The 11,273-nt window shown below is 31.2% G+C and overlaps 1 protein-coding gene across 1 annotated transcript in view; it reads right to left on the reverse strand.

The window, feature by feature from the left end:
* LOC111640884 (mRNA-decapping enzyme 1B-like) overlaps positions 1 to 11,273 on the reverse strand; it is a 40,292-nt gene that overhangs the window by 25,057 nt on the left and 3,962 nt on the right. Inside the window, exon 2 of the mRNA XM_023386965.1 lies at positions 257 to 297. Coding sequence (XP_023242733.1) covers positions 257 to 297 — 41 coding nt within the window. The remainder of the gene's footprint in view (positions 1 to 256; positions 298 to 11,273) is intronic.

An 11,273-nucleotide genomic window follows, 5' to 3' on the forward strand; every position in this document is an offset into this window, starting at 1 on the left:
AAAAATAAACAGATCATAATTTACTTTTTGTTCATTATTTAAGTGTAACGGTGAAAGTTAATTCAACACAATTATATCTAGACTGTCAGAACTAAAATGAACCAACTGGCAAAAATATTTAGACCTATATCAATATAGTAGTATAATAGCTTTGAAATCATTTTCTAACTTGCAATATTAATTTTATAAACTGCCTTTACTTTTCGAGTTTTGATAATATAATAATTTTAAAGCAATAACTAATTAAATAACTTACCTCTCATAAACAAATAAAGTTCCCTCAATTTCTGTTTTTTCCTTAAAGACATGGATAAACCATTAATTTCAAACATAATTATATGTAAGTTATTATATTATATAATATAATTATATTACAAAATTTTTAAGTTACTCTTCATACATATATATAAACTCAGATACTTGAAAATAAAAACATTTCAAGATATTATTTACAAAGGAAAATCAAAGAATATTTTTAAATTTATGCAATACATATATCAACTGAATATAAAGTTATATTTTTAAATTAAGTATCATTAAAAACTATTAGAAAAAATTAATTAATCATTATTTAAATCTCATTATACATGACAATATGAGAGAGATAATGGTCAAACAATTAACATTTTGATGATAATACATGATTATGATTCTCAAGTACTTTTTTTTTCTTTTCTTTCTATTTTAAAATTATTTTGTGATTTATAATTGTGATAATTAAATACATTTATGATTTACAAGGAGAGCCTACGGCTTTGGGGTAACGGATTTTGATGATCTTTGGTGTAGAGGTAGTACACGATATGAGTGTACACGATATGAGTGTACTACCTGTAAAATACTAAAGTGCAATACTCAAATATAATCGAGAAAATCGAACTTAAAGTTTTGTTAGCACTTTATATATAAATTATACGTATTTCTATTCGAGCGTCCTGTGGCAGAGTGGTAACGAGTCTGATTCATAAGCTTGAGTTCTCGGGTTCGATTCTCGCGTATAATTTTTTTTTTAATTCATAAATACTTATAATGTATTTATTTATTTACTCATTCATTTATTTCTTATTATTTATTTATTTTAATTTAATTTCTACTATTCCAAGTCTAATATTTTTATACTTTTGTTGACAATAACGGCGCATTCTTGACACCTATGTGTCAACTTTCCCATCTAATTGTTATCACTAACGGTGACCGATCTAATTCTCACTAGGAGCGTTTTTTCTATCGGAGTTCTTTTTCACTCACTCTTTAACAGTTCGTTTCTAAATTTCGACACGAATAGACGTATTTGTGTAGTAAAACTTATTTTGAAAAATTATTTTATAATCGAAAAATGTCGTCAAGAGAAGCAAGTTCTTCACGTTGTGACGAAAAAACTGTTGATGATACCTTTTAAAAAAGCAGCATTTATTTGTTGTTCTTGGTGTAGACAGAATTTTTGTTTTGAATGTTTTTATCATAAGTATCATTCACGATCATGTACATCTGACAATGATATGTAATTATATAATATTGCTTCAATAAATTATATTCGTTTTTCTTGGTTATATTTGAGTTTTGCACTTTACAAGTTAGTATTTTACATCACTGTATAAAGAGTTATCATCAACAGTTTTTTCGTCACAACGTGAAGAACTTGCTTCTCTTGACGACATTTTTTGATTATAAAATAATTTTTCAAAATAAGTTTTACTACACAAATACGTCTATTCGTGTCGAAATTTAGAAACGAACTGTTAAAGAGTGAGTGAAAAAGAACTCCGATAGAAAAAACGCTCCTAGTGAGAATTAGATCGGTCACCGTTAGTGATAACAATTAGATGGGAAAGTTGACACATAGGTGTCAAGAATGCGCCGTTATTGTCAACAAAAGTATAAAAATATTAGACTTGGAATAGTAGAAATTAAATTAAAATAAATAAATAATAAGAAATAAATGAATGAGTAAATAAATAAATACATTATAAGTATTTATGAATTAAAAAAAAAATTATACGCGAGAATCGAACCCGAGAACTCAAGCTTATGAATCAGACTCGTTACCACTCTGCCACAGGACGCTCGAATACAAGTACGTATAATTTATATATAAAGTGCTAGCAAAACTTTAAGTTCGATTTTCTTGATTATATTTGAGTATTGCACTTTAGTATTTTACAGGTAGTACACTCATATCGTGTACTACCTCTACACCAAAGATCATCAAAATCCGTTACCCCAAAGCCGTAGGCCCTCCTTGTTAGATCACAGGTCAGTAACTAGTGGCCTGTGAGCTATATACAGCCAGAATATATGTTGTACAGTTAATTACATTTTATTCTTCTTGTGGCAAATTTAATTATACAATTCTTTATAAAATTTTTTTTATCAGAAACATACATATTTAAATATTTACATTTATTTTTATAAATACTTATTCTTTTTGGTAATACTATATGAACCTTTTTTGTATTTGACATTATTTTGAAGTGTATTGGTTTTGCTGCATGGCAACAATTATGCCAGAATTCTCTTTATTTGAGTATTTCATTTCCACAGTCCATAATATTCTTTTGTAATTTAAATATTTACAGCTCATTTCATCAAAATAAAACTAAATTTTAGCCTACGAATCACTAAATAACCAGTCTGATTTAAACAATTAAATCAGGAAAGTGTTTTTGATAGTCTTAACATACATTTGTGGACAAGTGTTCAGACACATTGATAAAAAGAGAAAAGTGTTATTTATATCATGACAAAGAGTGCGAAATGTTTCCTTCTGCTTGTGTTATGATCAGATGAAGCTATTATAGTCATTTGCATAATTTTGCACACTTCTGGAGGTTTAGTATTTGCCAAAATACCACATGGAAACAAGTTTATAGACTTTCAGTGCAGCATGATTATTGAATACCATTGCAATAATCAGTCTTTATGTAATATTTCCAGACTTCTGTTGTAGACTTTATTACCAACAGAAAGAAAATGGAAAATGTGGACCTGCACATTGACACAGAAGGCTTCAGAAACTCACTGACTTTAGGAGGAAAAATTTTGAAGAAAAATCGCATGTCAGCTGCTATGGATATTAGAACTTTCAGCAAGTATAACTGTAGCAATGACAAAGCTGTCCAGTGGGAGTTGCACACTGCAGTTATTATAACAGGTGTGCTGCCTATAATCCCAAATCTCCTGATCCAATGCAAGCTGGTGGCTCCAAATGGTCTAAACCAGGGGTCACCAAACTATGGCCCATGGGCTAGATCAGGCCTGCCAGGTCAATTCATCCAGTCCGCCGCTGCACTGTGTCACAAATGATCTAAAATATAATTATTTATACGAAAATATCATAGATTGTAGATGAATGTGCTATGAAGAAAAAATTAAAATAAGTGTAAGTAAGCGGACTTTTAGGGAGGAGTCAATTTAACCCGCATTATCCCTACATATCCTGCAACATCCCACATACAAACATCCCTTAGGATGAACCTACGGGATGTTTGTATGTGGGTTGTGGCGGAGGAGACAAATGATGACAAGTGTCTTACAAAGTAAAAAAAGGCATTTATTTTGTCAAATTCATGCTTACATCAATATTAGACAGTTCCCAAATCTTGGTGTTCCTTTGAAGTGGAGAGAGTTTCAGTTTATCGGTTGTAGCCCCAGGGCTGATGAGAAGGGTTTGTTGGACGAATGCAGATGATCAGTGAAGATGTAGCAGCGTCCTATGTGGTCAATGGCAACACAACACAACTTAATGAGCATGACTTTGGTTAAATCCAGAGGAAGACAGTCCTTCAACCTTGAATTACTAATTTTTATAGTTTTTCTGCTGCTATCCATATTTCTGATTGGCCCCATGTCCCATTCTTCGTTTCCCGATTAGTTTCTCCTTTGTTTCCAGGTGAAAACCGAGACCTGATCGGGTCACGAGAAAGGTCCGATTTGAGGCATCTATTCGACATCTTTTCGTCGACTATGCCTGGAGATTGTTGATAGAACCTTAAAAGCCTTGCGCTCATAATTTAGCCTATTGTTTGTGATTTCTGTCATTTTGGAACTTTAATGATCGTATGTGATATTTTTCTATCCCTCAAATCTTTCCCTCTTCTGAAAATTTTTTCTAGATCAACTGTTTATGAGCACTTGTGTCAGAGTTCTGCCTTTCCCAACCAACATTCCATCTGATCCATTATGTCATTTGTTTTTGTGTCACGTTTGTTTGACAGTTCGTTTTTTTCTCTTCTCTCCTGTACATAACTAACATCACATTCGATCTGACTCAACAATAGCATTTTTGTTCCTAATTAATTTAAAATTAAATTTTTGTTTTGACCTTTTCTGGAACCTCACAACAGTAGTATAATTTTCAAGAAAATCAGTGAAAAGAAAAATTTGGCAGCTTTTTGCAACTCATACTAGAGTGCTTTTTGTGTAAGTACCTGCAATGAAGTTTAAGAAAAGCTATTACGAGCTTGCTGCAGCGATCGTGTTGGTTTGTTAGTAAATAAATATGTTTGTTTTCTTTATTTTTTGTGTATTCAGTATACTGTATTGAACAAAATAGTTATGCGGCCCACATTTGTCATTCTCTCAGTTATCTGGCACGTTGTGAAAAAAGTTTGGCAACTCCTGGTGTAAACAATGATGCTCCTGGATCACAGATGACTGGAAAAAGTCACATGGAGTGACAAATCATACTATACACTTTATCAGTTGAATGGGTAAGTTTGGATTTAGCACTTGCCCAGAAATGATTCAGTCATGGTTGTGTTGTTCCCATAGTACAATGTCGCAGAGGATTAGTGATGGTTTGGACCTGTTTCTGCTGGCACAGACTGGATCCTTTGGTTCTGATGCCTACCACTATAAACAAGAACCTCCTTGCCCAACATGCAATTATTGTAACCTTGTTTAAATTTTAGGTTGACTTTTATCTAGGAAATAATATATTTTTAACGTCAAACCCAAGCTCTAAGTAACTTATAACACTTGTAAATGTTAAAAATCATTATCACTACTTTACCATACTTATATATATTGGTTAAACAGTTTCTATTCTTATATCATCACATAATTATATCATACTTTTCCTTTAATAATAAAGTTGTGTTGATCATCTATTAATTGCTTTCAGGGAAAAAGTTCTGAATTGAAATAACGTGACTTCTGGTTTGATTCAAAAGTTTGTATATAGTTAATTGGGTTTCTGTATCTGATCTTCATCTTTCATCTATCTAACTCCATTCTTGAGATTAAGGAAAGACAGATGGATAGATAACAGTGGGAATTTATAGGTCTACAGTTTTTTCAAATTGCAGCCCAATAACATGGAAATGTTTGCATTTGAGCTCCATGACAACTACTTAAGTAATGACGGTAAGGGTCACATTCACAAGAACCACCACCTAATGGTCAAAATGCCCTTAGCTGATTAAGTTAAAATCATGTTTTTGTGCATTGCAAGGCATCTTCTTTTAGAAAATATCATCTACGCCTAAGTCCCACCAACATATCCTAGAGCTCACACATCTAATGTGATATACATCATTATATTTAACAAGCAAACTTACCTTTAAAAAAGAGGAGTTTCAATGGATTAATAGTTAGAAAATTGAAAGCAAAATATTACAGAAACTAGGGTCAAAATTATAGCATACACATGCTACATAGATGATATCCTTATTTTTGGAGGGCTAAACCTAATATACACCCTATCTTGTGAAGTTTCAATAGCAATCCATTTGGGCCTACATTAAAATTAGACCAAGGAAGCAATAGAGAAACCCACTTTCTAGACCTAAACATCTAGTTTAAAAAATGGCCATATAGTGATAAAAGTTTACAATAAACCTAATCTACAATATTTCTTTAGTCCTTCAACATCTAACTATCCATAGACAGTAGAGTATCGATTATCCGAATCAATGGGGACTAGGGTTGTTCAGAAAAGCGATTTTTCAGATAACTGATTATGTACGAAAAAATACATTATTAATATAGTGTGACCGAAGGGGCGACACTTCTTCGATGCCCTGTCAGGATGACATCACAGCGTCTTGGTTGACACGGAAACTGTGAAATACTAGGTCCCGCGAGCGGTCACATAACGGAGCGATCATATTCGGAATGGATGGAGAGACAATGCACCAGAAGTGACTTACGCAGAGAAGAGTTAACGTAACAATTGTTTAATAGGTAACAAAGGGACATACAATATAGTTCTGCGGTTCACGAGAGAGAGAGTTTACAGTAGTTGCATGTGGCGATAAATACCTTGAGTTTTTAGTGATTCACTAGTAGGTCTTGAGGTTCTAGATGACAAAGTTAGTCCAGGTTGGCAATCCAGTATTTTGGTTTGACGTTAATCCAGATAATAGGCACTTAATAAGTCTGATAGATGACAAAGTTAATCCACTGAAAAACACAGCACACACTTAAAAAGATACGGAGCTTGAGACTGATCTCTTCTAGGACAGGGCGATGACTCCCTATTTTGGCTGTCGATTTCGATATCCATCTATTATCACCTGACCTAAAGGTTAAAAGATCGCAGGAGTGCGTTGTTTTCATCGTCGGGAATGTGTAAGTGGAGATTTTCTCAGGTAGCTGAGGACAACAATTGGTGTGCATGTATGACGTAGTTGTCGATTAAAACTGGTTCGTTAGAGTAAAATAAAAATGAGTAAGGTTGGATTCTCACAATAGTATATCCCAATAATAGTATATTAATATATCCCATGTTTAAATTTTTCTCCATTGTGTGTCACTTTGCATTGAATTTTTGTCGATGTTAAGCCTAATGAAAATTTTTATAATAATAATAATCGTAGCTATTGTATTGTTAAAAATTATTTCTTTATTTTGTACAAACAAAATAAATATATTGAAAAATAAAAGAATAAAAAAAATTTTACTTTAGAAGTTAATCTAGTATCAAAAATGTTCAATTCAGCACAACACAGTCTGACTAGAATGCTTTCAGTTAACCAATGTTTTGGTTGATCAGCATTCGGATAATCAACTGTATTTATAAAATAGTGGCATTTAGGGCACTAATTCAAAGTGTGTTTATCTATTATTCTAGCATCAAAGATTAATTGCAAGAATTATGATGCATAAAATGCGTAGCTACAGAATATGGTTACAGCTGTAAGTTAATAAACAGGCTAACTCACACAATACAGGTAAACTATAAACTGAAGGTGTAAATACACAAGCACAAATACAATAGCAAAATCATATTGTCATTGATTTTGGCCCTAGACTGAGCCAAACTATAAAATCTTAGCCAAAAAAGTCAAAGCCAATTTAACATACAAACATAACCCACTGGTATACAAAATATTAACAGCAAAGATACAATCAGCAGTGATAGAACACCTGAAATATACTCCATACCACCGGTTAACAGCAAGGTTGACAGAAAGCTTACATACAAGGAAGAGTCAAAAAGTAAGTTGCAATTGGCAAAAACTTTTTGTTGATAAATGATATTTAGATGAAATCTGGTGACAACATTGGTAATAGTTCAGGCTACAAGGCTTAGCAGATTTGTTGACATGACTGCTGAGGTTAATCAGTTTTCAGTCACGAAACATGTCACATCATTTGGATGTGGATGTAGTGTCCAAATTAGAAGTTTGTGCAGAAACTTGTTTCTTATGAACAAAAAGGTGTAACCCCATTGAAATTCAACACCAGTTGAGGGAAGTGTACAGTGAGAAAGCTTTTGCACGAAAATGCCACATCTCATTCATCAGGCATCACAAAGGGCTTAATGGAAAAATCCAAACGGACTGTATGGGAACATCCTTTCAGATCTTGTGTCTTGTGATTTCCATGTGTTTGACCTTTAAAAAAAAAAGAACCTTTTGAGTCGTCGATATGACTCCAATGAAGACATCACAAATATGACATGGTTATCGCATGTTGGACGGAATACTTCCAAGAAGAAATAGAAAAACTCATGCTATGCTACAATAAATGTTTAAATAAACTTTGTGATTATGTCAAAAGTAGCACTTGGATTGCACATTCACACAAATAAAAATTTTTAATCCATGTTTTTTGTACTTTTATTTTTGGTACGAGTGCAACTTACTTTTTGACTCACCTTTGTACATAGACCCTACAAATAGATCATTGACACAATGGATAAAAGATCACAAATATAATACAGTGAAACTTCGATTTTCAAACATAATTCATTCTTAAAAGTTTTTCTAAAATGAAAACAAATTTTCCCATAAGAAACAGTACAAAATGAATCAATTTGTTCCTGATCCCCAAAATAAAGTCTAACTTTTTAGTTGTATTCATTACTTTTCTAAAAGATGTTCATTAAAAGTTCTTGCATTTAATTAATACTGTTAAATATAATGCCGAACACAAATTCTGAACTAATGAGAAATAATAAAAAAATTATATCTAATAATAAATTTTTGTTATTTAATTTAACTTAAGCACCATTAAATGTGAATTCTTGAATGCCATTTATATTACATGATTGTCAATTAACTTGGCTTTAATTAATTAATTAATTAGATTTAAATTCAACTGCAGTGCATAACAAAAAATGGCAGTAGTATCTTTCTCAAGTGCACATTGAAATCTAATTTAAATAGCATCATCATCATCATCGATTCATGTTGCGACATTAATGATATGAGTCGATTTTGGTACCACTAACTTCTGAATCAATAATTCTATCTTTAATAGGTTGGATCGTCAACTTAGTTTAACATAGGAAGTATAGAGAGTTGATCATCTGTCTCTCTCTAGTCTGTGGCCAGCTCTTGCCAAGTAGTTTGTTCAGCAACAGAGTTATTGTTTGGCAACTGATGCAGTTATGAGTTCAAAATTCTGTTCATTTGTTTGAAAAGTGAGTCATTCAAAAACTGAGGTTTAACTGTACTTATAACAATAGGCAAAAGAACCAGATATATCAACAAAATGGGAGAAAGCCAAAATCATAAAATGCATATAAAATAACCACAAACTTAAAATCCTAGAGACATTGGAAATATTTGCCAAAAGCCTTAAGAGAATGCAAAGATGCAAACTCCGTATTGACAGCATGGCAGTTGCTACATGATAACCTCTTAACGACGTCAGTAAAAAGTTTTATTTACTTGCAATGTTAAATTGGGTAGAAAATGTCATACATTTCTGAGGTATCAATAACTTTCAGCCATCTCATTCAGATATACCTAATCGTAAAAATTTATTGAATGCTCCTCATATTAAGAAAATCATATATTCTATGAATTTGGTTATTAAAAGCAAAATAAGTTCTATCAAGAAAATGTTAAGTGGAGATGCCTAGATGCTAAAAAATTTCATTACAGTATTTGCATATAAAATTGTATGTGTAACAAATGATGACATCATTGATATTATTTATATTGGTTGATGTTATAAGCTTAGTTACAAGGAATTTTTTCTTTTGTGATACAATACAGTATAAATTAGTCTTCAAATTCAGTAAATCTTTGTATATATTGTAAACTGTAAGAAATGGAAAACTATTTCATCTAGCTAAAAGTTAATTTTAAACAAGAAACATCATCATCCTACTTTAGGCTGAAAATATTTCTTGTTTAAAATAAATTTATGGCTACCTAATGAAACAATTAGCATTTCTTTTACATTTAATGTTAAAATAACAATAATAAAAATGAAATTTTGACCCATAAATTTGAAGAAATAGAAATCATCATCTTGTTCTACCACATTTAAGACACATTATTCTTTGTTACAGTCCTAATAATTTAGTTCAGATTTGCAAACTAATGGCATAATTCCAAAGTTTTCACACAAATTGCAAACATTTTACTTTAAATTCTTCACCTACAGTTCAACTTTTAAATTTGGCACTGTGACATGACAACTTGATTCAATGACTAATAAAAGTCAGTGAATCAAGTCATCATGCCAAAAAAATGTGAAATATTCTCCAACTTTTGCTCTACCAACAACTGTAAAATTATATTTAATTGCAAATTAATCTGAGATTGAACAAAATTATTTCTACAAGTTGTTATTCTTGAATAAATCTTAAATTATTAGTAATATAATATAGAAATATCAGTTTTACAGACAATAAATATGACTAACATATCTTAGAGATTAATTTGAGACTGACTTTTTAAATATTTCAGTCAAGTAAACATCATTTTACATTATAAATTTTATTGTAGAAATACTGATTCTGTCTTCATTACACATTAATAATACACAAAATTTGACGAAGTATTATGTTCATCCATAACATGTAAAAATTTTTTAAAATCTATAAACACTATTCTTTGTTTTCGCAATTAAATAAAAAATTTCCTATACTGCCATTTTTACTATTTAAAAGTTTTTTCAGTTTTTAATAAATTTATATCAATTTTGTTCTGTTTTAATAAAACATTTAAAATTTAAATGAGGTTCTTTTGCATACAGGCATTTCTCAACTTTTGGACAATTTTCTTTTTTTTGTACATAACACTTTGATACCTCTAAATGACTTTATGTATGCCAAATTTAGACTTCTATGCCTCTCTATTTTCAATCTTCCTCTTTTTCTCAAACTAGACAGACTCCTTTCTTTCTGCTTCTGATTGTTCTTGCCTTTGATCTCTGCCATCTTCTAGATGGGAATCTTGAAAAATGAATTCTTTTCACATAATTCTGAGTCTTTGAATTTTTCAAATTGATGTCCACTTTCTATACATTTTCAGTATACAAAATAAATTTTTGAGCTATTATGTATTGGCATTTCTTGTGTATTTTGTTTCAGTGATATCAAAATCATTTTGTAAAAATTAAATTGTTGTTGTCTGTTTTCTGTTTAATCTATGGTTTTAACATTTTAAATAATGTTTCATGCATTGAACATGTTCACTTCAAGAAAAGTAGGACTTTTCTACAATACAGTGGGTGATTGGTTAACGAACATAATCCGTTCCAAGACTTTGTTCGCTATCCGAATTGTTCGTTAACCGATTATCGATTTACCATAGGTTTTAATGGGAATTTAATTAATTCGTTCTGGAGACCGCCAAAAATAAAAAAATATATACTTTCTTACTACGTTTATTTATACGTAATAATAAAAATACATACATGCACAGTCTTGCGTTTTTATTAGTCATGTTTTTTCCGTTTGAAAGGGTTAAAGAATCTGTCTAATGTCGATAGCTTTTCTCTCTTCTTCAGGATTTTACGTAAGTAATTAATAGGATTGCAATTGTAGAAATCCCCAAGCCTCAACCTAGTTTGGATGCCATTCTAAGACC

The sequence above is a fragment of the Centruroides sculpturatus genome, unplaced genomic scaffold (assembly GCF_000671375.1).
Source record: "Centruroides sculpturatus isolate CEXI.00-Female unplaced genomic scaffold, Cexi_2.0 scaffold1545, whole genome shotgun sequence".
NCBI classification, from domain to species: Eukaryota; Metazoa; Arthropoda; class Arachnida; order Scorpiones; family Buthidae; genus Centruroides; species Centruroides sculpturatus.